Source organism: Astatotilapia calliptera, chromosome 16 (genome assembly GCF_900246225.1).
Source record: "Astatotilapia calliptera chromosome 16, fAstCal1.2, whole genome shotgun sequence".
Lineage (NCBI taxonomy): Eukaryota > Metazoa > Chordata > Actinopteri > Cichliformes > Cichlidae > Astatotilapia > Astatotilapia calliptera.
The window spans coordinates 11,948,184-11,976,033 of record NC_039317.1 but is presented as its reverse complement, the minus strand read 5'-3'; the positions used below and the strand labels follow the sequence as shown (position 1 = coordinate 11,976,033).

The window sequence follows — 27,850 nt, the reverse complement described above, 5'->3', positions numbered from 1 at the left end:
AGTAAGACAGATGTGTGAGGATTTAAAGGCGGAAAAGGGGTTTTTGTTTCTCTTCCTCACTGTGGATTCTTTTTTAAAATCTAATCTTTTTCAGTATATTATACATCATCATGCTTGTCACCTGCAGCTCCTTTTAAAATGAGACACTGAGAAGATGAAGCAGTCAGAGACTTGTAAAGTCTAAAAGCTTGCTGGGAATGCTGTGATGAGTCAGTCCTGTATTGATTGCTCATATCTGGTTTCTACAGACATGTGAACTAGCCAGGAGCCATGCAGAACAGCCTGGTTGCTGGAATTTGACCAATGGCGTGACTAGCAGGAGTGCTCTTCCTTTGTTTGTGTGGAAGTGTAATTTCTTTTGTTGACAATGTGGAATCCTCATTAAAGGCAACAAAATGTGGGTGTAATGAGTGAAATGTGCAATTTTTCTCTAGCTTGGGAGCTGAAGAGTTAAGCCTGTCAGACTTCAGGGTTACTGGGGAGAAACCATGAATAGTAAAATGTGTGTTGTAAGGCTGACCAGAAGTTAATCACAGCAGTGTCGAGGCTGGGCTTTTTCCAGTTCTTGATATTGTTCTTGTGATCCTGCCTTTCTTTCTTTTAAACTCGGGTTTTATTCCACAGAGGTGTATCATAAATAACACACACCGGTTGGTGGAGCTATGTGTGGCCAAGCTCTCTCAGGACTGGTTTCCTCTACTGGAGCTGTTGGCCATGGCCACCAACCCTCACTGCAAGTTCCACATCTACAATGGCACACGGCCCTCTGAGACCGTCCCTGCTGGAGCACAGCTGGCTGATGATGAACTCTACGCTCGACCACCAGACCCTCGATCTCCCAAGGTGACTCAGTACAACAGTTGACCATAAAAACTGTAAAATGACTAGTTTATAATCTGATTCGCATTAAGTGATCCAGACTGATCCAGTCATGCGTTTTGTATTGTATAACAAATCCTTAGGTGTATGGAAAATTGTCAAGATATGTCATGCAGAAGATGAGCTTTGAGTTTTCTTTCTTTTGAGGAGAGTTAGCTCGTCTTTCTTCCTCAAGACAAACTCCATCAAGTGACATTTTAGTCTCGCCCTGAAGACCCTTTTGAAATAAAGAATCCCTCTCTGGAGCTGCCTGATAAAAAATAACATGGACTTCACTGTCCCTAAGACATTTAATGCTTATGTCAGAAAGCAGATTGTATAAAAGGGAAGGTGGATACACCAGAGAATAAGAATTGTACAGTAAAGGAGTGATGAATGCAGTGTGGGCACAGGGTCAGTAGAAGCAGTACTGCAGTATTGCTTGCCTGTCTGGCTGTCTATTGGCAGGGGGCCCAGGACTACTTAGTGTTTTACTGTGCTGTTACGTCAGAGATTATTATTATTATTATTATTACTATTATTTTTAGGAAATTTAAATCAAATTACTCATTACTAAATATTTAACAGCAGTGCCAAATTTAAAGTTAATTTTTAGCTAAAGGAAATGGTAAATGGCCTGTATTTATATAGCGCTTTACTAGTCCCTAAGGACCCCAAAGCGCTTTACATATCCAGTCATCCACCCATCCACACACACATTCACACACTGGTGATGGCAAGCTACATTGTAGCCACAGCCACCCTGGGGGGCACTGACAGAGGCAGTGGAAGACCAAAGGAAGACCAGCTACATTAAAATAAGAGTTGAAGTTTGAAGCTTGTTCTCCTTAGCAGTGTGCCTCTTTCACAAGCCATGCATCTCAACTGAGAATAAATATAGAAAACCAAAGAATAGATATGTTTCTTCAAGCTTGCCAATAGGAATTTAGTTTGAGAAGTTGTTCATTTACACAGAGAAAACAATTTCTGTTGTAGTTTCAACCTAAAGTCTCTGAATGGAAGCTGATGATAGTTTAGCCTGTGTAACCAACCTGACTTCACATTAAAGGGTGCTTATACAGTTTGTTTTTGTCCCTTGTTTATTCTGATCACAGGGTTGGTTGGTGGACTTAATAAACAAATTTGGCACGTTAAACGGGTTTCAAATTTTGCACGATCGCTTCATGAGCGGCCAAGCACTGAATGTCCAGATCATCGCTGCACTTATCAAGTAAGTGCTGACACAGCACAAGGTTTTACACCACGTTGCAAAGTGCTTTTGGTGCAATGGTCTTGTTTCTGGAACTGACTTTCTGTTTCTACTTTCTGTTTTACAGGCCTTTTGGCCAGTGTTATGAGTTTCTCACATTGCACACAGTAAAGAAGTACTTCCTTCCAGTCATCGAGATGGTTCCCCAGTTTCTAGAGAATCTCACAGATGAGGAGCTAAAGAAAGAGGCCAAGAATGAAGCCAAAAATGACGCACTGTCCATGATAATCAAGTCTCTGAAGAATCTGGCTTCTCGTGTACCAGGGCAGGAGGAGACCGTGAAGAATTTAGAGATTTTTAGGTTAAAAATGATTCTTAGGTAAATATCAAATTCAGTCTTCTCTGATAAAGATTTTGTTTAACTTTAAGTTTGATCAGGTTTTAAACATTTTATTTTTGTTTTTTACCACCAGGTTATTGCAAATTTCTTCTTTTAATGGCAAAATGAATGCACTAAATGAAGTTAACAAGGTCATCTCCAGTGTGTCCTACTACACTCATCGGCATAACCCTGAGGAGGAGGAATGGCTGACTGCAGAGCGTATGGCGGTACGCTCAGCTCTTAACATTTGTGTTTTACATCAGGGATTTTAATGTCTGTGAAATTCATTTCTCCTTTACACATCTCATTATGGTGCTTCAGGAATGGATCCAACAGAACCACATCCTGTCCATTGTGCTGAGGGACAGTTTGCATCAACCACAGTATGTCGAGAAACTGGAGAAGATCCTTCGCTTTGTTATCAAAGAGAAAGCTCTTACCATGCAGGATCTGGACAACATCTGGGCTGCACAGGTACTCTGCAATTGATCATTAAAAAAAAAAAAAAAATTATAGCCTAAGAGCCCTTACTCGTGGTTTTATCAACTACTCTTATTTTCATACGGAGGCAAAAATCAAAGTTAGATAAAACCTTGCAGATGGTTGAACAGATGCAGCAATACAGCACAGTACGGCATTGTTGCAAGATTACAAAACATGTTTTATGGGGCTTTGATCCAGGACGTGGTACGCACTGTGCTTGACGTTTGCGTTCAGTGCACTGTTTCAGGGACCTGTGGCCAAAGGAGCAAAATGGGCACTTTCAAAAACTTGTGCAAGATGTCAGTCATCTAAACTATTAACCCTTATTGCGGATATGCAGCAAGCTATGTCACTGTTAAAATGCATACCTGGTGCAGCTCTTTCCAAGAAAAGAATGCAGTAAATGCAGTACAATGGTACAAGCATACATGCACCAATGCACAATATCAAATTTTCCTCCCTTTTGTATTTGCTGTAGCAAAGGCAACTTCATTCTTCACAAGAGCTCCTGAGGTCTATGTTTGGGCTTTGCTCTGCATGGCGACAGACTGCCATTGCACAGTACAAGTCATTAAAAACGATGGCTTTCAGATTGCAGCGTGAAAGCACCTTTTAAATGTGTGGTTTTGTTTTGTCTTTTTCTTTTTTAGAGAGAGATTTTACTAGTGGTTTCTAAGAATCCTGAAGATTATAATTGTTTTGCACTGGCGCCAGCTTTATTGGACTATGTTTTACAATTTTAAGATTTTAAAGATTGCCACATTCTTGTCAGTAGTGCGGAACAAATAATAAATAAATAAAAAGATGTGTCCTTGCCCAGGTATGTTTTATAGATTTGTTTTTTTTCTAACCTCAACCCTGTTTGTGCAGTATCTGTACAAACTGTGCCTCCATGGTGTGATCATGGCACACAGCTCTAGATTTCTGCAGTGCTCACACCTATAAATCGCTGAGAATGTATACGTCATCTTTCAAATCTGTCTTACAAGAAAGAGCTGGCAAAGATTCAAAAGAATACAATCAGCTGACAGAACAGAACAATAATCAACAAATCATTAAAAACAATTGCAAGGATAATTAAACCTGTTAGCAATGATCACAACTTTAATTTAAGGACAGGTTCGACTTTATTCTAGTTGAAGAGTGCGTATGTACTTGACATGCCAAGTTTGCTGCTTGCATTGGGGAATATTGAAGGTTATGTTTTTACTGGGTTTTGAATTGTAGTTAGAAAATTTAAAGAGATGAGAAATATGAGGAGGATTGGGAGCAGTAATAGTCTCTTATAAATGGATGACATGTACAAAGCACCACTACTTATTGGCTAAAAGCAATTGAATCCAACCTTTTCAATACATAAGTTTAAAGTTTTTCATAACTTTTGAAGTGTTGTATTCTATGGTAGATACTGATGTAGTTTTGTTTTGCAGCAGGACACTAAAATGTATGCACATAGTCAAGGACAGACATGAAGGTTGGACTGCATGATATTTTTTTTAAGCTGGCAAAATACAGACATCCTTTTATTCTTAGCAAAAAGGTTAGATAGAAAGTATGAGATGGAAGGTGAGTCAGGGCTGAGCTGGGGTGGAGCCTGAAGCATGTAGCACACTGTCATCACCAAGAAAAGGACGTGATTTGGAAAGTAAACTTCTCTGGACCAGACTTCACGCACTTTCAACATTCTAGTAAATTGACTTAAAATGATCCACTGTTAATAGGGAATTTTCTCTCATTTAAACAAGCAAATTAGAATATACTTTTTGTAGTGTCTTTATAATAGCCAGAGTAAACCCTTTATCACAAAGTTTCTGGTAGAATATAAATATTGTGACCCTGACAGCTGAACTGTTCTGTGTATGTCTGCAGGCTGGTAAACACGAGGCCATCGTTAAAAATGTCCACGACCTGTTGGCTAAGCTGGCGTGGGACTTCTCGCCTGAGCAGCTGGATCACCTTTTTGACTGTTTCAAGGTGAGTAAGACTTGTCCTCAGTAGTTACAGGCGATAAAGGATTTTTGTCCACAATGTATATTTTTCATTTGCTTTCAGCTGAATCGTGCTGCAGTGTAATTGTTCCACTGATACTACTGTAACCCCCCCCCCCCCCCCCCCCCCCCCAACTTCTATAGGCAAGCTGGACCAATGCCAGCAAGAAGCAGCGTGAAAAACTGTTGGAACTTATTCGCCGCTTGGCTGAGGATGATAAGGATGGTGTGATGGCCCACAAGGTCCTTAACTTGCTGTGGAACCTAGCACACAGCGATGATGTGCCTGTAGACATCATGGACCAGGCTCTCAGTGCTCACATCAAGATATTGGACTATAGTTGCTCACAGGTACATGCTGCGGTTTATGTTTGACTCCAAAAATATGAAAATAATAGGCTGGTCTTTCTTAACTCTATACTGATGATGTTTAATTTTCATTCACAGGACAGAGACACCCAGAAGATTCAATGGATAGATCGCTTCATAGAGGAGCTACGAACCAATGACAAATGGGTGATCCCTGCCCTTAAGCAAATCAGAGAAATCTGTAGCCTCTTTGGAGAAGCTCCTCAAAACCTCAGGTAAGGTCATGGTGGAAATATATTCCTACATAAATGCACAAAAAGCACAGTTCTAATACTGGCAATTATTATTATTTTTTAAAGGTATCATTTACTGTACTTTTAATGCTTTATAATGAATTATTTATATTTATTTTGCACAGAATGCCTGAACACTCATAAAGAAAACATAATTTTCTGTGTTTGAGCTGAGCATTTATCCCAATGGCTGAGGCGTGTCAATTTTGCATTTCAGAAAATTAATGGCATTGCAGTTTACATTTTATTACACCGCTGTAAGATAACATTTTTTGTCTGCAACTCATTCCAGTGCACTAATTATCCATCAGCACTAACCAACAAAGCTGGACAACCTTTTTTTTTCTTCCTTATTTGTTCAATATCTCTCAGTAAATCAGTCAAGCAGCATGGGTTGGTGAGCATTGTTTTGTTTTGAATACACTGGAAAGAGCTGAAAAGCTGCACTTTCCGCTTTAATTCGGACCAAAAGCTTTTACATAAGATCGCATCATGCCAGTCAAAATACACAATACTTTATTGACACGATACTAGTTCTGTCCAGTAAATAATATTAGTTAATTAAGTTCATCTGAGCAACTTTACAGATCACAAATATACCTTAATGGAATTCAGCCATTATCAATTTAATTATTAACACTTGGCTTTTTCCCAAAGTGTAAGTCAAGCATACATTAAAGCTTGTTCTGCGAGTGAATCAGGTTATCGTGCAGCCCCCCCCCCCCTTTCTTTTTTCTTTTCTTTTCTTTTTTTTTTTAAGCTGTGTACTCTAGCAACTCAGGGTCTTCAGGCCCCAGAGTAGCATTGATTTAAAGTTACTATAATAAATAATTTTAAGTTTGATTGTGCAACATTAAATTGTTTAGACTTGGAGTAGTGTTTTTCTTTAATAGTAACTGTAGAAAATATGTAGCACACATGCCTGTTGTTTTTCAGAAAGAAAATGCCAATTTACATACAAACGAGCTTAGCGGGGTAAGTTTAATGCTAATTCCAGGGCTCTTCCTATTTCTGTGTTACGTCAAGTCTAACTTTCTCTTTGACATATTAAAATGTATAAAAAATGCAAAATCCCTGCCGTGAATCCGCTTAAGCAATTCCTTCATGGGTTTCATCTCAAATGACTTACTGCTTATTCAAATTCCTTAAAGTTTGTGCATGTGTAGGTCAGGCAAGATTAGGACAGCTCTAAATTGCATTAACTTTTATCATTAATGTTGTGTTGTTTGAAACCTTGGTGACCCAGGTGGCAAGTGTTTGCTTAGCTGTCAGGTTGTTTATAGGAGCAATTCCCCTTAAGAGCAAAAATGAGTCCTACAGAGAATTATAGCTTATATACCAAAGTTGCATCAGTTTGTTTCATAATTGTAATTGATGACTGTCTTTAGTAAGGATTTTTGTTTTGAAGTCACATGAGGCTTCTAACAACTTAAGTGTGACAGGTCTGTGGACTGCTTACATGAGTAACTAATGTTGTGCTCTCAGATTTGAACAGAATCAGGGTAATCTCGGTATTTATGGTGACATTAATACATTCAGGGTGTGGTTGATTCTTTCAAAGCGGTTACTCAATGATGTAAAATGTAGTTATTTAATAGGTGAAGAACAGCCATCACTGGATAAACTCTAGTGTGTTTAATTTCTCTAGAGACGCTTGGTGGGAGTTTCTTGGTGGGAGCCATGGTGCATACACAGCATTTAATCTAGTAGTGAGTTGCACAGCTCAATGAAAGGTCCTTTGAGATGGAGCCCAGCTCTTCCTGATGCCTTTCAGCTCAAATCATTCAATGCAAAAATATCAGGGGTATTTCATGCCTTGGATCCACATGTCTCATTTATGTTAACATGTTTTTTCCCCCTTTTTTTAGTGTTATATATATTTTTTAAATGTTATATTTTTTTATGAATTCAAATTGATAATTGGTGTCATCACTGTACTGTTTTTTTTTTAAGTTGTTCTTATAAGACAATATAGCTGATGAGTATAATGGGATGGGGGAAAAGAAGAAATATTAAAATGATTTTTAAGTATCTGCTGATTCTCGCAGGACTCTTTATGGTTTATACTGGCTCTCAAAAGTACAGGTTTGCAGGCTTATTCATTTTCAGACCAAAACATTCTTGTGGAAATAAGGCATGAAATGGCCTTTATTGATATGACTTTCTTTGCTGGTTATTCTATAGCATACATACACACAGAGATGCAATAAAAGCTGCTTTATTTATGCCCCTAATACAGACATATGAGAAATCAGTCTTGCTATGTTTTCTCAATCACAGTTGTATCACTAAAAGTATGTAGATTCAATTTCAGGCTGGTCAACAGTCTTGTGTTTTTACTCACTGCTTTAAAACCGCCTATATCCACCAATCATCCTGCTGTTCTCTCTTCAGTCAAACTCAGAGAAGTCCCCATGTTTTTTACCGCCATGACCTGATCAACCAGCTGCAGCATAACCACGCACTGGTGACGCTTGTGGCTGAGAACCTCTCAGCCTACATGGAGACCATGAGGCAGTTGTCTAAAGGTACTTTGGTCAGACCAGATATGGTCCTCTATATTAGTTGTGTCAGTTGAATTGTGTACAACCTGCTGTGTGACTCAACATGTCTCTTTTTCAGAGGAACAAGCAGAGTTCGACCCACAGACAGTTAGACCAGGAAGCCGCTATAGCCATGTCCAGGAAGTCCAGGAAAGGCTCAACTTCCTGAGGTACATTACATTGGGCATTGCATAGTTAAATATATAAAATGTAGTAGTAAAGTAGTACTCCTTGGAGGGAAAAAGAAAGAAACAAGGTAGGATCCTGTGTAAAAATGTGCAAATATGATACAAGTCCACATATTGCGTCAACATCACTCTGACCTTCTGGTCACCAGGGTCCATTTAAATTTAAATTTGTATGTACCAGGTTTCTGCTAAAAGATGGCCAGCTGTGGCTGTGTGCCCCGCAGGCCAAGCAGATCTGGAAGTGTCTGGCTGAGAACGCAGTGTTTCTCTGTGACCGTGAGGCTTGCTTTAAATGGTATGGCTCTATTTCTCCTTGCCTATGGCATAATTAGTTTCTTAATTGAAATTTGATAATCACAAAGTATGCTTTCTGAACGATGTGTTTCTTTCCCATCACTTAATAGGTACTCCAAACTGATGGGTGACGAGCCAGATCTGGACCCAGACATCAATAAGGACTTCTTTGAGAACAATGTTTTGCAGTTGGATCCCTCTCTGCTGACAGAGAATGGGATGAAGTGCTTTGAGAGGTTCTTCAAGGCTGTCAACTGCAGGGAGGGGAAATTGGTAGCAAAGCGCAGGGCCTACATGATGGATGACCTGGAACTAATAGGCTTGGACTATCTCTGGAGGGTGAGGAGAGAAGTTGCAACAGGCACACATGAACATTTTAGTTTTCTTTAACATTTATTTTTTAAGGTCATGAGAATTTGATTTAGGAGAAAAAAAATTGTACCTTGAAGATTGTAATCACGTTCTCTTTTTTTTTTCACCTTTCTTGCCACTTTAGTGCCCCAGAGCTAAGATGTCTAACTTACAAATTCTCTGTTTAGGTGCTTTAATAAAGATTTACTGTGCATGCTCTGCAGCTTTGAAGCTTCACACAACTACCTGATGTTTGGGTTGTTAATGTTTTCACATGGCCTTTAAAGATGAGGCTGCTGTGCACTTATCTCAGACATCCACACACATGAATGTATTAAAGACTGACTTGCAGCTCTTCTGTTTTCTCCCAGGTGGTGATTCAAGGAAGTGACGACATTGCAAACCGAGCCATAGACCTGCTGAAAGAAATCTATACCAATCTGGGACCAAAACTACAAGTTAACCAGGTACTGTGACTTCTCTCAGTTAGAGAAACTGTTTCATCTGCTGTTCCAAATTGTTAGTTCGCATGTGTCAGTTAACAAATGTACTATATACATTAGTAATATCGAAGTCTTTGACCATTTTTTTTCTTGTCTCCCCTTTTAGGTTGAAATTCACGAAGACTTCATCCAGTCATGTTTTGACCGCCTGAAGGCATCCTACGACACCCTTTGTGTGTTAGATGGAGATAAAGACAGCATTAACTGTGCCCGTCAGGAGGCCATCCGCATGGTACGAGTTCTCACTGTGCTTAAGGAGTACATCAATGAGTGTGACAGTGACTATCATGAAGAGAGGACTATACTGCCCATGTCAAGGTACTGTCGCAATTACATCATTGATTCAGTTATCATAAATGCCCATATCTCATTTGTCGAATGTCATCCGATTGACAAATAAAAACATGAGACATGAAAACAAAACTACAGCACAAACATTTTGCAACATTTCTCTTCATGAGATAAGTAAGGTGTTGACATTACTTTTACTATATTTCAGTTACCTCTTTACTCTTTTCTTCTTGCAGAGCTTTCCGTGGGAAGCATATCACATTGATTGTACGTTTCCCCAACCAAGGTCGACAGGTGGATGATTTGGATATCTGGTCACACACAAATGACACAATTGGCTCGGTTCGGCGTGGTATTCTAAACAGGATAAAAGCAAATGCTGCCCATACCAAGATCGAGCTCTTTATTGGTGGAGAGGTTGTTGATCCAGCTGACGACAGGAAGCTGATTGGACAGCTCAATTTGAAGGACAAAACGGTGAGAGAGTGATATTCTGTTGGACTGACAAAAGAATCACTCTGATGAAGCTGCTGTACTGTGATTATTTTTTTTGTACTAATATATGTACTAATATATTTATTTTTGCTCTTTATTAATAATGCATTAACGCTGCCTATACCAATATTAAGACTTTGAAATAAAAATGTTTCCTTGCACGGTAACTGTTTTTATACAGCTTATCACAGCCAAGCTGACCCAGGTGAGTGCCAATATGCCCTCGAGTCCAGACAGCTCATCTGACTCATCCACTGGCTCTCCTGGTAACCACGGTAACCACTACAGTGATGGCCCCAACCCTGAGGTGGAGAGCTGTCTTCCAGGTGTGGTAAGTAAAGTGAATAGATTCTGCATAAGCTGCACATGCAGTTTCCATGTTCCATATATATTCCATATACTTGTACAGCACTAACAAGTGCTAGTTGATAGTTAATCAGACTAGAGCTGGGCGATATATCGAGTTTTTAAAACATATCGATATATTTTTATACGAGATATAAGATGTGACAATATCCTTTATATCGATATAGTCTATGTTACGTTATAATTATAGTTGTGGAGCCGCAAGTTTGCCTCTCTTTCGTCCACTTTTGTCTCTACGCAACGTTACTCCGCCTCGCCTTCACTGAAGACAACTCCCCCTCCTCCCCCATCGCTTCACGTGCAGGCAGCGACAAGACGGACACGGCAAATCTCCGTTAACGAGTTACTGCGCATCGCCCCATGCGTGGGGCTGGACGGCGTCAACGCGCTAACGAGCTAACCGCGCTAACGAGCTAACAGCGCTAACAGCGCTAACCCTAAAATCCTTTCATTCTCTCAAAAGTTGATAGCGCGCCTTATGTATGAATTCTGGTTGTGCTTGATGGCCGCGAACCGATTTTATGTGGTACACGGCGCTCAGCAATCTGTCAAAATGTTTGAGTACGACTTTGGTCAGCTACGGAGCTGCACCGCTTGATAGGTTGTCGGCGCATTACGGCTACCGAGGAGCTTCGCGGAGTGATACGTACTGTGCATCAACGTAATATTACCGTATTGTGTGTGTATAAGGACCATAAATGGCACCTGTAAGAGACGTGGTTATGAAGCGGATTTCAAACTCCAGGCTGTCAGTCACACAGCAAAACTTGGGAACAGAGCAGCTGTGAAATCTGTCTTTGTTATTACGCTCAGCGTCTTTTAGTTTATATTTTGACTGCACAATTGTGAGCTCTTTGTTTAGCACAAAAACAACCTTGTTTTCTTTTATTTATGGAGCATGATTATTTAATGAATGCTCATAATTTAATTTTGAGTAATTTTTCATGTACATCTGTGCTGTATGTTAATAAAAGTGCCTGTGTGACATCTGGGACACAGCTTTGACTAAGACCTCTCTTTTTGTTCTTACTTTATGGCTTAAAAAAAAAATCGAGATATATATCTTATATCGCCATCCAGCTAAAAAATATCGAGATATGAATTTTGGGTCATATCGCCCAGCCCTAAATCAGACCCCTCTAAATATGATGCAGTAATGCAATTATGTGCTGCTCAGTATGTAAGCAGACGTACTGTAACACCCTCTGCTCTCTTTTAGATTATGTCGCTGCATCTGCGCTACATTTCCTTCCTGTGGCAAGTGGCCGACCTGGGGTGTAACCTTAACATGCCCCTGCTTAGAGATGGAGCTCGAGATCTCATGAAACTCATGCCCCCGGGTATTACACACACCTGTGCTCACAATATTACACACCTAGGTTGCTTGGTGATAATGTACTCCTATGCTAATGCACACAGACGGTGTTATTTTAAGTGGTCTTGTTTGTGCGGTTTCTTTGTCCTTAGATAACACTACAGTGGAGAATCTGAGAGCTGTTTGTCTGGACCATGCCAAGCTTGGTGAGAACAGTCTGAGTCCTTCTCTGGACTCACGCTTCTTTGGCCCCTCACCCTCACAAGTGCTCTACCTCATTGAGGTGAGTGTCACTGTGCCCTGCCTTGTTATACATTGTGTTCCCTTTTATCTATATACCCTTCATTATCAGATTTGCATAATGTATGCTGCTGTACATTGACCAGCAGTGGAACAACCCCAATGGCACCTGTAATTTTATAGTGTAATCTGTATTTAATAGGAATATTACACAGGAGTGAGTTTTGTTAGGGTTTTTTTTTTTTTTCCCAGCCCTCATTATGTTTTTAAAGAACTTTTTTTCCTCCACTAATAGGGCATGCAGTCACTGCCTATGGGGAGTTGACAAGCAAGGGACAAAAATGAAATAAACATACATTGGATGAATATGATTTTTGCTGAGAATGTGTTTTTAAAAATGAGTTTGCTGAAGCTGCCATGCTGGTTGTTTCATCCAGATTAAACTTTCAGTCCCAACGATTGACAAAGGCTGTGGGGTGTGGCTTTTGAACCTGTTTGATTCTTGGATGTGGGGCGTGCTAGAAAAATGTAAGATTGATTTTTTTCTTGTGTGCGTTCCAGGTTGTGTATGCTTTGCTGATGCCAGCCAGTGCCACTCTGGGCGAGGATGCCAGCGACTTCCAGTATAATTTCTTGAAAAGCGGTGGTCTGCCCCTGGTTTTAAGCATGCTCACCAGAAACAACTTCCTCCCATCTGCTGACATGGAGACACGGCGTGGAGCTTACCTCAATGCGCTCAAGATCGCCAAGCTCCTCCTGACTGCAGTAGGCTTTGGACACGTGAAGGCTGTTGCTGAAGCCTGCCAGCCTAATGCAGAGGGAAATATTCCTGTCTCTCCGGTTAGGTCACACTCATGATGCACACATAGACAAACCTGTATTACTTGTTTGACACTAGCACATATGCTTGCCATACTCTTACGTGCCTGCTTCTTTCTCAACACCTCTCTGCAGATAAATCAGGCTACTCATGACCAGGCACTGGTCCTCCAGAGTGCCCTGCAAAACATCCCCAACCCTGCCTCAGAATGCATGCTACGAAATGTAGCCATTCGCTTGGCCCAGCAGATTTCTGATGAGGTAAATTTTAGTGAGATAAGTTCAAGGAACTGATTTCTTTAAATTGTTTTTTGTTTGGTTTTTTAGGGAGGTCACGGTATCTTACCTTTAAAAATAAAAAAATAAAAAAATAAAATAAATAATTATTTTTTATGATAAAGGCAAATGTGTTTATAAGCATTAAAAGGGCTGCGATTAAGGGCTGACATAAGTAGGTTGATATATAGTTATAATTATTATATGTTGATATGAAAAGCATAAAATATATTCACGCAAACACTGGATGAGTAGACCCATTTGAGCTATTATGTCTGTAACAGTAGATTTTCTGGAACTGTTTTTTTCACTAGAATTTCTTCCAGGCATCGAAGTACATCCCGGACATTTGTGTGATCCGTGCTATACAGAAAATTGTGTGGGCATCAGGCTGTGGTACAGTGCAGCTTGTTTTCAGTTCCAATGAGGAAATCAGCAAAATCTATGAGAAGGTAAAAATGACTCTGAATTTCCTCAATTTCAACAGATCGGTGCGTGTTTTGTTGACTGTGTTCCAGCAGCACTTTAAACTGTCTGCCATCAGGTGTTTGATGTATGAGGAAAGAATGCTAAAGCTTGATCAGCAAAAGTCTAAATCTATATGAGGTTTTGATCAGCCTGGTGACCTTTATCTGTCTTTGTTTTTGTAGACGAATGCAGCAAAGGAACCAGATGGAGAGGATGAGCAGGTGTGCTGTGAGGCCCTGGAGGTGATGACACTGTGTTTTGCCCTCATGCCCACAGCTCTGGACACACTCAGTAAAGAGAAGGCGTGGCAGACCTTCATCATAGACTTGCTGCTACACTGCCACAGCAAGTAAGGATACCAGTTTGCATTCTAGCCACCTTCTGAGGCATGAGATTTAAGCTTTGGGTGGGGGAGACATGATGCTGATTTTGAAATCTGTTTTCAACAGATCGGTGCGGCAAATGGCCCAGGAGCAGTTCTTCCTTATGGCAACTAGGTGCTGTATGGGCCATCGACCCCTTCTCTTTTTTATCACCCTCCTCTTTACTGTACTAGGGGTGAGTGGCTATATTTCTTTTGTATTTTAATACCATAACATCACTGCAGTCCACACAACAGAATCCTAACTTAATCCATGTCTGTTTCTAGAGTACGGCCAAAGAGCGAGCCAAGCATGCTGGGGACTACTTCACGTTGCTCAGACACTTATTAAACTATGCCTACAATAGCAACATCAACCTGCCAAACGCTGAGGTGCTGCTCAACAATGAGATCGACTGGCTGAAACGAATACGGGTAAAAGAGCCTTTTAATCATTGTTAATGATTTGTTTTAGCTGTGCAAAATGTGTAAGGAATCATAATATATGCTGTTGTTCAACTAGTTATTTAAGGCAGAAGTGAGGCTGTACTGTATGTTTTCATTTGCCAGGACGAAGTGAAGAGGACAGGGGAAACTGGAGTGGAGGAGACGATCTTGGAGGGCCACCTTGGAGTCACCAAAGAGCTGCTTGCCTTCCAAACCCCAGAGAAGAAGTATTACATCGGCTGCGAGAAGGGAGGAGCAAACCTCATTAAGGTGAAACACACATTCATGAAAACAGTGCTACTATAATGAGAATATGTCCATCCTGTATTTTTCTTGTTTCACATAACATCACTAAGAAACCATATCTTCTTCTTCTCCTTTTTTTCCTGCTTGATTTAGGAGCTGATTGATGACTTCATCTTCCCAGCATCTAATGTTTACCTGCAGTACATGAAGACTGGCGAGTTCCCCACAGAGCAGGCCATCCCAGTGTGCAGCACTCCTGCTTCCATCAATGCTGGTTTTGAGCTCCTCGTGGCGCTGGCTGTTGGCTGTGTCCGCAACTTGAAACAGATAGTTGACACTCTGACTGACATGTACTATTTAGGTATGGAGATTGCTTTGGCTTTAGAGATGACGCCGCCCAAGCAGCTTGTAAATTACAGTATACATGAGGGTGTTTTTACTTTGTTCTCCATCTAGGTTGTGAGACGCTGACAGAGTGGGAGTACTTGCCTCCAGTGGGGCCACGGCCCAACAAAGGATTTGTAGGTCTGAAGAACGCTGGGGCCACTTGTTACATGAACTCTGTCATTCAGCAGCTATACATGATCCCTCCTATCCGCAATGGCATCCTTGCCATTGAGGGCACGGGGACCGATGTGGATGATGACATGTCGGGGGATGAGAAGCAGGAGAATGAGGTACAGTGAGAGTTTGTGTTGCAAGAGATTTAGTCCCAGTTTTCATCCTTTATCAGCATCCAGTGACTGACAGACTGGCCAACTATAAGCATGGAGGTCATGTAGGTAGAGCTTGGAGCTGAGGGCAGCATAATTACAAGACCAAATAGCAAATCACTTTACACAGTGACTTTCCCTCCCAGTTGTCATTTAGCTGCTATGATTTGTTTTCCCAACTAAACAGCAGCAGTTAAAAACGATAAACAATTTTAGATTTAATGACACATGTGGATATCAATATTTCACCTGCGTATTTTGTTTCCACAGAGCAATGTAGATCCTCGTGATGAGGTGTTCAGCTATCATCACCAGTTTGATGACAAACCTTCCAGTAAGTCAGAAGACAGGAAAGAGTACAACATCGGGGTCCTGCGTCACCTGCAGGTCATCTTTGGCCACCTGGCTGCATCCAGACTGCAGTACTACGTCCCTAGGGGATTCTGGAAACAGTTCAGGTATTGCAAAGACTCATTTGTTTTGAGCATCAGCAGTTTGCCTAGTTACCTGTTCCTGAAGTCTAGCGGGCTCTTATACCAAATGTTCTCGTCCTTGCGAATGGGGGATTCCAGAAGTTATGTCAGATCTCCTGCCACAGGCGGCATTTTTGTGTTGTTTTCAGCCAGCCGTGGGTACCACAGCGGTTGAGTTGAAGACGCAGTCGATGATCATGTCCGTTTTTACCACAATGTCAATGCCACATCAATATAGAAGCTTAGTGTGTCCCAGATTATACAGTTATTCTGAAAAGAAAAAGATGTCGAAAGGGGGGAAAAAGAAACTTGTTGATTTCTTTGCTTCCAGCTTCAACGTCTTTTACTCCTACACCAGCGTCGAAGTTGATGTTGTATCTGAGTGCCTGTGCCCTCAGCACTGCTATAAATGCTTTCAGAGCTGTGGTGGTGTCAATGTTTGCTAGCAAGGCGACCAACGTAGCAACCATAATGTATCCGTGTCTTCCTGTTTTAGGTTATGGGGTGAGCCAGTTAACTTGAGGGAACAGCATGATGCACTGGAGTTTTTCAACTCTTTGGTGGACAGTTTAGACGAGGCTTTAAAAGCACTGGGCCACCCTGCCATGCTCAGTAAGGTGCTGGGAGGATCTTTTGCTGACCAGAAAATCTGTCAAGGATGCCCACACAGGTAAGTACACATACTTTGTGTTTGGTGACTGAATATGGGCAGCAGTTTAAGACACTGTATACTTAACCCACAAAAAATGTGTTGTCAGATATGAGTGTGAAGAGTCGTTCACAACACTCAATGTAGACATCAGAAACCATCAGAACCTGTTGGACTCAATGGAGCAGTATGTAAAAGGAGATCTGCTGGAAGGAGCAAACGCCTACCACTGTGAGAAGTGTAACAAAAAGGTGAGAAGTTGGTGTCCTTCTGTTTAGTATGTGATGCTTGTAACTAGGGGTGGGGGGAAAAATCGATACTGTGTAGTATCGTGATATTTTGTTTGCTAATAATGTATCGATACAGGGACAGCAGAAATCGATATCTTGTTACAAAAAAGGTTTTTGTGGACTGGAACTGCTCTGACTTCAGAGCATGTTAATCCTTTTTCTAAGCAAGAATCCTGACACTGTCCAAATGTGTTTAACTTTTTTTTTGGCAGCAATAAACATGACAGTTTACTTATTTTAATTTAAGACATGTTTTATTTTAATTAAGTTTAAAACTTTTTTATTTAATGTAAAATTATATTTTGTTTTAATTTACTTTCAAATTCTTCAGTTGCTGAAGGGGCTGCATAGTTTTCATATTGCATAGTTCAGAATAGCTATAATTGTACCAGATGGTTGCATTCAGTTAAGTTGGACTAGACTGTAATACAAACCGTTCAGTTTGTCAACAATAAAACTGACTGAAATGAGAGACTGAGTGTGAGACTTTGATATTAGATAAAATGAATATTGAAAACGTTTACCTTTATGTACAGAATCTGAATATCGCAAAATATTTTTAAAAATTGCAATAATATCGTATCGTGAGTTAAATATTGTGATATTATCATATTGTGGGATGTATGGTGATTCCCACCTCTACTTGTAACTGCTCATGGGAAATTCACGCCAACTTTTACCATCATTTTCACACTGAATCTAAACAAACTTTGTTGTCCTCTGTTTAACTTCTCACCAGTTCCCTTTTCCTCACCTGTTTTTATGCTTTTTGCTTTAAAGGAGCCGTAGATAATCTGTGATGCTTGTTCTCCCTGTCAGGTGGACACAGTGAAACGTCTGCTGATCAAGAAGCTGCCTCCTGTCCTCGCTATCCAGCTGAAGCGCTTCGACTACGACTGGGAGAGGGAGTGTGCCATCAAGTTTAATGACTATTTTGAGTTCCCTAGGGAGCTCGACATGGAGCCGTACACGGTAGCAGGTGTGGCCAAGCTAGAAGGCGACGACGTAAATCCGGAAAACCAGGTTATCCAACAGAATGAGCCCTCTGAACCGACGCCACCAGGCAGCTCCAAGTATCGCCTGGTGGGAGTGCTGGTCCACTCAGGCCAGGCCAGTGGCGGACACTACTATTCGTATATAATCCAGAGGAATGGGGGTGATGGTGAGAAGAACCGCTGGTATAAATTTGATGATGGTGATGTGACTGAGTGCAAGATGGACGATGAGGAGGAAATGAAGAACCAGTGCTTTGGAGGGGAATACATGGGCGAGGTTTTTGATCATATGATGAAAAGGATGTCGTACAGGAGGCAGAAACGCTGGTGGAATGCCTACATCCTGTTCTACGAACGTATGGACTCAATGGACAAGGACAGCGAGCTTGTCAAATACATCTCGGACTTGAATATCTCCTCCACTAAGCCGCATCAGGTCAAGATGCCTGGTGTTATCGAGTGCAGCGTCCGCAAACAGAACGTCCAATTCATGCACAACCGAATGCAATACAGCCTGGAATATTTCCAGTTCATTAAGAAACTTCTGACCTGTAACAGTGTCTATTTAAACCCTCCTCCAGGTATGCATCAGTTTTGTGTGTGCGGGTAAATTCAGAGCTAACTCTTTGGATCCGAAAAAACGAATGACTCTTTTTAGCTAGAGTTTAGTTTAGTGCTAGTTTCTTTTTGCTTTATGTTTGCTCAGACCTTTTGAGACATGGTTCCAATACTGGAAACATTAACTGTAGCAGATGTTTACAAAGCCATCTGCTGCCAGATATCATGCTGGTAAATCATGGTTGCAAACACCAGCTAATATAGCTGTGTTTGATCATTTTATTAATCAAGGTAAGGTCCATGTAATCTGGAAAGCCTCTTAAGAGAGGGAGACCTGAACAAGATGGCAATGAAAACAGGCAATCGATAAAATGATACCAGCGAGAATAAAATAAACAATACTCAGATAAGACAGTCCAACCATCCACTCATGTTGACAGGTTGTATGAAAAATAATAGCATATATTTCATTACTGATGCACAGATTGTGTTGTTCCTCCAGTAATGGCCGTGCTCTTAAATTCCCCCTGAAACCTACTTTGATCTTTTTGATTAATTCCTCATTGTATCTGATCTGTGGGTTTCAAAGCTTCTCTCTTAAAGATACAGCTGCTGCCAAAAATATTTGTATCACTAATCTATGCCTAAAAAAAAATTATATGTATATATTATATCTCACTCAACTCAATGTTATAAATAAAATTCTCATGGAGGGGGAAAAAAAATTGATGTTTAGTAGGTCAGCACAGACTGCTTAATACTGCACTACCTCTGTGTTAGGCATTACAAAGCTCTGATGCATTATTATTTGAACCAGAGCCCAGTGATGCCATAACCCCAAAAACACAGAATTTGTTCTGATCATAAGAAAATAAGAAAACAGTGTCAGTTTAGGTAGTTTCGCATTTTATTTGAGCTTGCTCTGAGCCTTTAAGCTGCTGCCTCATTTTGTGAGCCGACAACTTCCCATCTGCTGTTTCATTATGTGCATTTCATGTTTCATCTAACTCCAAACAAAGGAAATGTCTGTTTGCTATTTACACACTCCAGTGGAGTTGCATATTTCACTTCCTTTGTGTGTTTCTTAGCCAGCTCTGTTGATGTGCAGTAGTTACTTTAAGGAGAAGTAGTTGCGTGAAGCCTTAGTTGCATGTTTAAGCATTGAAGAATTAGCTGCAGTTACATGGAATATTTTCTTTGTTTTGGTAACCGCTACTCTTTCTTTTAGGACAAGACCACCTTTTGCCAGAGGCAGAGGAGATTGCTATGATAAGTGCTCAGCTGGCTGCTAGGTTTCTCTTCAGCACAGGTTTTCACACCAAGAAAGTAGTACGGGGTCCTGCCAGTGACTGGTGAGCCTTGCTGTTTCTTTTTTCCTTTTTTTTCCCCCTCAAGTGTTCCTGCCCTTGTTTACACATGTTTGTTTATCTTGTTTTCCCCTCTAGGTATGATGCCCTTTGCATCCTGCTGAGACACAGTAAGAATGTACGCTACTGGTTTGCACACAACGTTCTGTTTGCTTATCCTAACCGGTTCTCTGAGTACCTGCTTGAGTGCCCGAGCGCTGAGGTCCGTGGGGCATTTGCCAAGCTCATTGTCTTCATCGCTCACTTCTCCCTGCAAGATGGCCCCTGCCCCTCCCCCACTGCCTCGCCTGGACCCTCAGCTCAGGTTGGTGCCAGGCTTACATCTGGGCACTGGAAAAAGGACTTTAATTCGCTCTGTCTGGCCTCACATGTTAACACGATGCCTTTGATGGACTCCAACTGATTTCATGTTTGTGTTTTAGGGCTGTGATAACCTCAGTCTAAGTGACCACTTATTGAGAGCTGTCCTCAACCTGCTCAGACGAGAAGTTTCTGAGCACGGCCGTCATCTGCAGCAGTACTTCAACCTCTTTGTCATGTACGCCAATCTGGGTAAGGAGCGCACAGAGATTGTTAAGCTTTTATGTACATTTGTTCCTCAATGAATTCTACAAAATTTTATGTAAATTATAATTAAAGTTATTTGGTGCTTGGAATGCTTTTACTTTCTTCTGACCTGTCATTACTCCTGCCACATGCAGGCCTGGCTGAAAAGACGCAACTGCTGAAGCTGAATGTTCCTGCCACGTTCATGTTGGTCGCTCTGGACGAGGGGCCTGGCCCTCCAATTAAGTATCAGTATGCTGAACTGGGCAAGCTCTACACTGTCGTCTCTCAGCTGGTTCGCTGTTGTGATGTCTCTTCACGCATGCAGTCCTCCATCAATGGTGAGTTGTTGGGGTTCCCCCCCCCCTTTCTCCTTTTAGGCACAAGTTGTATGAGCTCAGTTAAAGTGAACAAGTGATTGTGTGAAAAGGGTTAGTGAGAGCCCAGTGAGGATTTTCATCCTTGCTCAGGATCTAGTGACTGACAAACAGCCACTCTGAGCCTCTGTGCTGTGTAGGCACAGCTTGGAGCTGAGGGCTCTCAAAGATGATGAATGAGGGACTTTGCTAATATCCGCCTGCATTTGTAGGATAGTCCATCTTAACTTTTGTTTTGTATTTCCTGCAGGTAATCCCCCTCTTCCTAACCCATATGGGGACACCAACCTGACGGCTCCAGTGATGCCTGTGCAGCAGCTGGTGGCAGAGATCCTGTTTGTGAGGACGAGCTACGTGAAGAAGATCATTGAGGACTGCAGCAACTCTGAAGAGACAGTGAAGCTGCTTCGCTTCAGCTGTTGGGAGAACCCTCAGTTCTCCTCCACTGTGCTCAGTGAGCTGCTCTGGCAGGTAAACATCTAATGCTTCTTCAGAGCAACATGATATTCAGAACTCCATAGGTTTCTTACTTATAAACGTCTACAAGTGCTTGTAATTAGACTGTACACATTGTCTGCAGGTGGCATACTCGTACACCTATGAGCTGAGGCCTTACCTGGACTTGCTGCTACAAATCCTGCTCATCGAGGACTCCTGGCAAACACACAGGTCAGACTTGATTGCTGAGTGCAGAAAGTTACAATTTTTAAACTTGAACGTGGTTTTAAATTTCTCCTTTGCTTCTTTTTGTGTGTGTAGGATTCACAATGCGCTGAAGGGCATTCCCGATGACAGAGATGGGCTTTTTGACACCATCCAGCGCTCCAAGAACCACTATCAGAAACGAGCTTATCAGTGCATTAAGTGCATGGTGGCCCTTTTCAGCAACTGCTCTGTGGCTTACCAGATCTTACAGGTAAACAGGCTGTCTCTCTTTAACTAATGCAGACCAAAGTAAGCACTAAGTAACATAACAACAAGAAAGAGGTATATTGATGTGCTTTGGCATGTGAAAAGACTGGAAGCTTTAAAACATTTAAACGTTTGTTACATTTCTGTGCTTGTCTGTACAGAGTAACGGTGACCTGAAGCGAAAGTGGACGTGGGCAGTGGAGTGGCTGGGCGATGAGCTGGAAAGGAGGCCATACACAGGAAATCCACAGTACACCTACAACAACTGGTCACCTCCTGTTCAGAGCAACGAGACCTCCAACGGATATTTCCTGGAGCGCTCTCACAGTGCACGTATGACACTGGCCAAGGCCTGTGAGCTCTGTCCCGAGGAGGTAATACCATTAACCTTGTACTGTACACACCCACAGATTCTCTTTAACACTATCTTGCAGTCTTAGGGAGAGGTAACAGAAAAAATATTGTAAGACTGAGGCTGAATGTGAATGTGTATCACATCACTTCAACACAAATAGCCCAAATGAATGGTCTAACATGACCAGCATTTAACATGTGGATATGTATGAGTACTAACACGGCGATTAATCGAATATTAAGCCGATCAGAAAATTTGTAATTTACCATTTTCTCTACCTCTTGTAGTTACGCACGAAATGTGTTGTGTATTTTTAGCTTTGTATCCTGATTTTTTTTTTAAACATACAGAGAGTAAATTATCTGGAATCTAAGTGCTCAGCTAAAAGAAACTGAGCTTGATTAAAGTACAGCTTACCATGTTTGACTCTGTGTTGTTTACATGGCTGCAGTTCACAATACACACAGATATGATTGTGTTGTTTTCACTTAAAATGCGTTACTTGTATATATTTTTTTATGAATGGAAAATCCAGTCAAATGACACACTTCTCCTGTAATATTCCATACACAGCTCAAGTGTACTCAGGGAAGCCCAGGGAAGGTCAGTATTCCAGGCACCACGACATAAAAGAAGGAAGTGAGACAAAACCTACCAAAAGAATCAGCAGAGAAACAACAGTTTTAGCTTCCATCACATTTAACACTAGTTTAAATCGAATTGCACAGCTTTGAGTTTCTTGTAGATTAGTCAGAGGCTTGAAACACTATGACGATGAGCCTTTTGCATGTATTTTCAATATAAATGTCATGTAAATAATTTAGGATGTGCAGTTAGAGTAAACTACTCCAATTTTGTACATGTCCACTCTGCGTAGGTAAAGCAGATTGTGAGCGTACATGATATTTTATTTAAAAAAAATAAAAAAATAAATCATTTCTTGGCTGTTCAAGTAAAAGGCAAGGTGTACTGGCCACTGGTGAGATATGAGATGCTATGTAGTGTAACTAAGCATGAGAAGTCATGTTACGCAGCTGCACACAGTGAACAGATCTTTGTTCTCTTCCTGTCCTGTTGCCCAGTCTCAGCAGCACTGACATAGCCAGTCTTCAATCTCAGTCTAGTGCTCTTTTGCCAGTTTTTGCTTCCTCCCCAACTTGCAGTGTGGTACGGCCAGCCACCTGCATCTCCTAGCCTCAGCTGTACTTGAGCATTCAATGCTAGTTACAGTATTTTAACTGTTAAGCCGTTGTGCTTTTTTAGCCGCTGTTTTGCAGATTTGTACATTTCTAGATCTCAAAGGTTGCACATTACTCTTAAAGGCGTAAGCAGCCCCTAATGTGAAGCTGTCAGTTTTGTTATTTGGATCAAATCAAAAGCCAGAACTTATCATATTCATAGTATTAAGTTTTAATCTGTGACAAAATAATGAACAAAAGCTAAATTGAAAAGTTTATAAACTCGTGATGTTTCAGATAGCTTTCAGGTCCTGTCCGTTACATCATGTTGTAATGTTGATGTGTACTTGACCTTGCCTCAGAGATAAGACTGTAAAACGATGAGGCTGATGTTATTCGATATAGCATGATAAAAGTACAAATGCCAATGAGCCTTGTCCTTTAAAAACGACGCACTGAAATTGCCTCCACAGTAGAGGTTCATGTGCACCTTCTGTTAGCTCCATTTTTTCATGCTCTCAGCTGTAGACGCCACCCACACACATAATTCAATCTCCTAAACCTTATTTACTTGACAACACAGTAGGAAGTTTGACTTTCCCACACAAGCTACTCTCTGATGTCAGACTATTATACTTTGTTCAAATAGATGAGCACATTTCCAGTTTTTGTCTTGATATGTGATTACAAACATATATTCATCTCTTTTATTCTAGGAGCCAGATGAACAGGAAGCACCCGATGATCAGGACTCCTCCCCACCTGAGGATACGTCTCTGTACCCACATTCTCCCGGAACAACCCAGTTTCAGCAGGTAGTGTCTCAGAGGACAGCTTACTGCCCATTCCCATCAAAGGATGTTCTATCTTTCTAAATCATAACATGTGAGGAAAAGAACTTGCAATAGAAAGCAGCCTAAGCTTTTAGCAGCATAACTAAGAGAGTATCCAGCTCTTTACTAAAGAAAAAAGGATAATCTTACAGTACAGTTCAAGTATTTGTCTCCCATACTCAAACTGGGAGCTCGGTCCACAGCAGAGGGGCCTGCTAGCTGAACATGGGGTTTCTGAACTTTGGTGTGTGAGAGGAAAGACTTTAAGATGAATTCTGGATTTAACAGGGACACAGAAATATGACATCTCCTAGTTTCTGTTTGCCAACAACTTTTGCTTAACTGGAAACTTTTCAGGGAGGGGTTACGACACCTGATTTTACAAAAATAAATAAATAAATCCATCCCAGAAGTGCGGAGCTTGTGAAGTGTTTTTTCAGTGTCACTCTGAGACAGGATGTTCTCGAGTTTTCATATTGCACAGGTAAAAGAACGCAGTCTTAGACAGTGGTTTCCATCCCCGTAGCGAGTCTTGTATTATCTGTTAATGATGCTGGTAACCATGGTGAAAAGTGTTTTTTCCTGAGTATTATTTCGTGCCCAAGCACTCACACAATCAGTGACTCAGGTTTGTCAGTTTGTGATAATGCTGTACTGCAGACAACTTTGTGTCCTTCCCCGAGTACAAACTGTACTTGAGTTCATCCCTTTACACTGATTTTGGCACGTTTTGTCTGTGTATTCAGTAATTTACCACACCAGGCTCATTTCTTTCATCAGAAACACTTCATCCGTCTTTGAGGTCAAGTGCAAGTAAAATGTAGACAGGAAGCGGCATGTGGCTTCACCTTGAGTGACTCTGTGGCTGTCAGGGCATTTATCCCTACTGAAGACATACATTACTAGTCATAGATGGGGATTTTTTTTTAATTTTTTTATAGGTTCTGCTTCGTGAAAGGCAGGGTAATTTCCTGTTTAGTGCATTTACAGCAAGCAAACACGGACTAAAAACAATCTGTGGTGCACATGTTGACTGTAGTGAAGAAATGTGGCTCTGATGTTTTTACTGATTCAGCAGCAGAGGTGAGGTCTGTCAGTTTAGATTAGTTTGGAGTTATTGGCCCCAGCAGCGTTGCACGTGCATAAAACACGTGGCTGTGGATGCAATTAAAGCATGTCATGTTTTCATTTGAGTGCATTTCTTATATGATGTGCTGATTTTTCTCCACGCTCTCCCCCCGAACAGAACAACCACCCTCACGGGCAGCCGTACACCGGGCCTGCTGCTCAGCACATGAACAACCCCCAGCGCCCCGGTCCGGCCTCCGCTCCGACTCCAGCCCCGACCCAGACTTCCGCCCCCGCCCCTGCCCCCGGTACCACTCCAGGAACAGGCCCGCGAGCACAAGAGAACTGGGAGGGCACAGAGGAGGTCGCTCCCGCCCCCACCTCCACCCCAGCGCCCGCCCCGCCTAAGGAGTAACCTCCCCCTCCCTTCCTCTGCTGTGCCTCGAGCCTCCATCGTCCCACTCTCTCCTCTCGCCGGGTCCCACCTTTCTCTTTCTCTCTCTCTGGCCCCAGGGCAGGGTAGAGCCTGGCCACTTCTCTCTCCACTGTCCCCACTCCCCCCGACAGCCTGCGGGAGACGCTCTCCCCTGACCTGAGGCCGCCTGACTGTGTGACAGGGGCCCGTTCTCGGCTGCAGAGGCGAGGGAGTGGACAAGAGTTCTAATAACGAAAAAAACAAATTTACCTGGAGCTGACGATGCTGATGCGCTTGTCTACACGACGAAAAGGTGTACATAGTATGTTAATGTTTTTGACTGTTCAGATTCCCCAGTAGCATAACTCTGTGTGGTTTGCTGTTGGGAGATGTTGCAGATGTTATGAAAAACAAAATGGATATTATAAATAATAAAAATTCCCCCCCAGAAAAAAAAACTGTAAGAAGACAACAACTCCTTTGTTTTATCACCCATGCTCAGCAGTAAAACTTTGTTCTGCCATCGGACGGTTTCTGGTCATTCACCTGTAGAAGGACGCATTGTTATCATCATAATTATATTCTTCTTAAGCTCCTTGGCAACCTTACGACCCACGCCAAATCAACCCCCGAGCTGTGGTTGGGTTTTACTGCGAGACGTGGAATGGTTGGGTGGACTTTAATGGTGTTTGGTTGATGTGAAACAGCATTGATGCAACATTGCTCTGAAACTCATTGCCTTTCTCTCACTTTTGTCTTTTTTTTTCTTTTTTTCTTTTTTTTTTGGTTCTGGTAATTAATTCAATCCTTTCTGAAGCTCTAGTTAATATGCTGTAACATTTAGCATGGCTTCTCACCAGAATAGTGTAGCCCATGGGAAGACTTGTGATCATAACAACCTAAAAGCTGTTCTTAATCCACATCTCCAGAGGGGTGTTGTTTCCCTTTAGGTTGTCTTTTTTTTCTACTCATCTACCCTGTCTACAAAGAGGGCGATACTTTTTTTGTTTTTTTGGAACCAATGTATGAATAAGTGGCTTTTCAATTGCACATTATAATCCTCCAACTTCACATTTGGCAGTCAGTTTCGGTGGGTTAGACAACTTTAGCTTTCATCTATAGGAAAATGAACACATATGCAACAGAACTGCTGTACTGGGCTTTCTGGTGTATAATAGACTGTGTGGTTTGCTTCTGTCTCTTCAATAGAGCCTAGTCGTAGACAGACTTTGTTGCCCATCGGCCTCCTTTCTGCCGTGGAGCTGGTCAGGTTTGGCATCTGGCTGCGGTTTGGGATGATGTGACTGATCCTGAGCAGCAGCGAGCACCCACCCCACCTAACCCCACCCATCCCCACCTTTGAGAGTAGGTCCCACAGCAGGGTTTTACCATAAGAATAGCGGCTGGTTAGTCATGTTGCAACTTGAGCTAACTTGTGATTATGTAGGAGTAAAGGTAAACATCAGTAAATACTGTATTTAATTGGTAACTTGAATGCGTGTAATTTTCTTTTTTTTATTCATTTTTTTTCTTTTATTTTGTCAAAAACATACCAAATACTCCTGCAAATGAAAATATTCTGCCCACCGTATTATATTTAAATATTTTGCTCTTATTTTATAGAATTTATTTTGTTGTATTTCACTAAAAAAATAGAATTTGATTTAAGAGGAACATTTTTGTCCTTGTGTTATTTTTAAAGAAGATATTTGACTGTACAGAGTTCTGCGCCCTGTTTTTTGCCGACTTTTGTTTTGGCCATGGTGTGACGTTGAATTCTGGAGCTACAGTCGCGATGTGGACTTTCACTTTGTGAGGTTTTTTGTGCACAGAAATATAACAAAAAAAAAAAAGCATTGCGCCCTTAGCAAATAAAGAACATGGAATCTTGCCTGCGTGTCATTTTTAAGCGTTGGACAGTTCAGAAGATACTTGTTTTCGATTCTGCATGAACTGTTCTGTTGAGCGATTGGTTAATTGATAAATGTACATCAATTTGTCCCTGGACGGGTCTCCACTAAATGGAATCCACCACTAATAAATTACAGCTGTGGTGCTCCTGCTTTGATGGCCAAAACCTGACTTCTGTGAAAATGTCTCAAATCTCTGTCTATCAGAGACACTCACACTCATTTCCTGAACTGCACATCCTCAATTCCTCCCCTTCCCCTTTGGTACCTCCCACCGAAGATGCGAGGTAGCAGCCATGTAGTAAAATGAGACTTTTTTTCCTTTTTACAATGTCAATTAAATATGTTTGACTAAAAACTAAACTGTTTAACAAAACTTAATAAAAAAAGACTAGCTCTTCAAACAACTGCCACAAACAACTTGTGTGTGCAGTGTGACTTTTACTGAATCTGTGCCTTAATAAAGGCCCAACTTCAAGGGAGTC

The 27,850-nt window shown here is 41.5% G+C and overlaps 1 protein-coding gene across 9 annotated transcripts in view; it reads left to right on the top strand.

Annotated features, from left to right (window-relative positions):
• The window catches only part of usp9 (ubiquitin specific peptidase 9), a 37,642-nt gene extending 10,296 nt beyond the window's left edge, over positions 1-27,346 (top strand). For 4 of the 9 annotated variants that reach the window (XM_026145952.1, XM_026145951.1, XM_026145953.1 and 1 more), the window contains exons 6-48: positions 625-843; positions 1,974-2,089; positions 2,196-2,447; positions 2,542-2,677; positions 2,772-2,924; positions 4,803-4,907; positions 5,066-5,272; positions 5,369-5,505; positions 6,460-6,498; positions 7,918-8,051; positions 8,146-8,236; positions 8,436-8,549; positions 8,659-8,887; positions 9,271-9,366; positions 9,509-9,720; positions 9,930-10,170; positions 10,370-10,519; positions 11,774-11,894; positions 12,022-12,152; positions 12,671-12,949; positions 13,064-13,189; positions 13,519-13,656; positions 13,855-14,021; positions 14,122-14,230; positions 14,322-14,468; positions 14,604-14,750; positions 14,880-15,087; positions 15,183-15,403; positions 15,710-15,897; positions 16,409-16,582; positions 16,671-16,812; positions 17,671-18,427; positions 19,633-19,756; positions 19,850-20,075; positions 20,194-20,323; positions 20,473-20,658; positions 20,945-21,165; positions 21,275-21,363; positions 21,454-21,610; positions 21,768-21,980; positions 22,535-22,564; positions 23,856-23,954; positions 25,219-27,346. In XM_026145952.1, coding sequence (XP_026001737.1) covers positions 625-843; positions 1,974-2,089; positions 2,196-2,447; positions 2,542-2,677; positions 2,772-2,924; positions 4,803-4,907; positions 5,066-5,272; positions 5,369-5,505; positions 6,460-6,498; positions 7,918-8,051; positions 8,146-8,236; positions 8,436-8,549; positions 8,659-8,887; positions 9,271-9,366; positions 9,509-9,720; positions 9,930-10,170; positions 10,370-10,519; positions 11,774-11,894; positions 12,022-12,152; positions 12,671-12,949; positions 13,064-13,189; positions 13,519-13,656; positions 13,855-14,021; positions 14,122-14,230; positions 14,322-14,468; positions 14,604-14,750; positions 14,880-15,087; positions 15,183-15,403; positions 15,710-15,897; positions 16,409-16,582; positions 16,671-16,812; positions 17,671-18,427; positions 19,633-19,756; positions 19,850-20,075; positions 20,194-20,323; positions 20,473-20,658; positions 20,945-21,165; positions 21,275-21,363; positions 21,454-21,610; positions 21,768-21,980; positions 22,535-22,564; positions 23,856-23,954; positions 25,219-25,455 — 7,398 coding nt within the window. In that variant the 3' untranslated portion in view covers positions 25,456-27,346. The remainder of the gene's footprint in view (positions 1-624; positions 844-1,973; positions 2,090-2,195; positions 2,448-2,541; positions 2,678-2,771; positions 2,925-4,802; positions 4,908-5,065; positions 5,273-5,368; positions 5,506-6,459; positions 6,499-7,917; positions 8,052-8,145; positions 8,237-8,435; positions 8,550-8,658; positions 8,888-9,270; positions 9,367-9,508; positions 9,721-9,929; positions 10,171-10,369; positions 10,520-11,773; positions 11,895-12,021; positions 12,153-12,670; positions 12,950-13,063; positions 13,190-13,518; positions 13,657-13,854; positions 14,022-14,121; positions 14,231-14,321; positions 14,469-14,603; positions 14,751-14,879; positions 15,088-15,182; positions 15,404-15,709; positions 15,898-16,408; positions 16,583-16,670; positions 16,813-17,670; positions 18,428-19,632; positions 19,757-19,849; positions 20,076-20,193; positions 20,324-20,472; positions 20,659-20,944; positions 21,166-21,274; positions 21,364-21,453; positions 21,611-21,767; positions 21,981-22,534; positions 22,565-23,855; positions 23,955-25,218) is intronic. The other 5 variants (XM_026145955.1, XM_026145958.1, XM_026145957.1 and 2 more) reach the window with 5 other exon arrangements.
• The last annotated feature ends 504 nt before the right edge of the window (positions 27,347-27,850 follow it).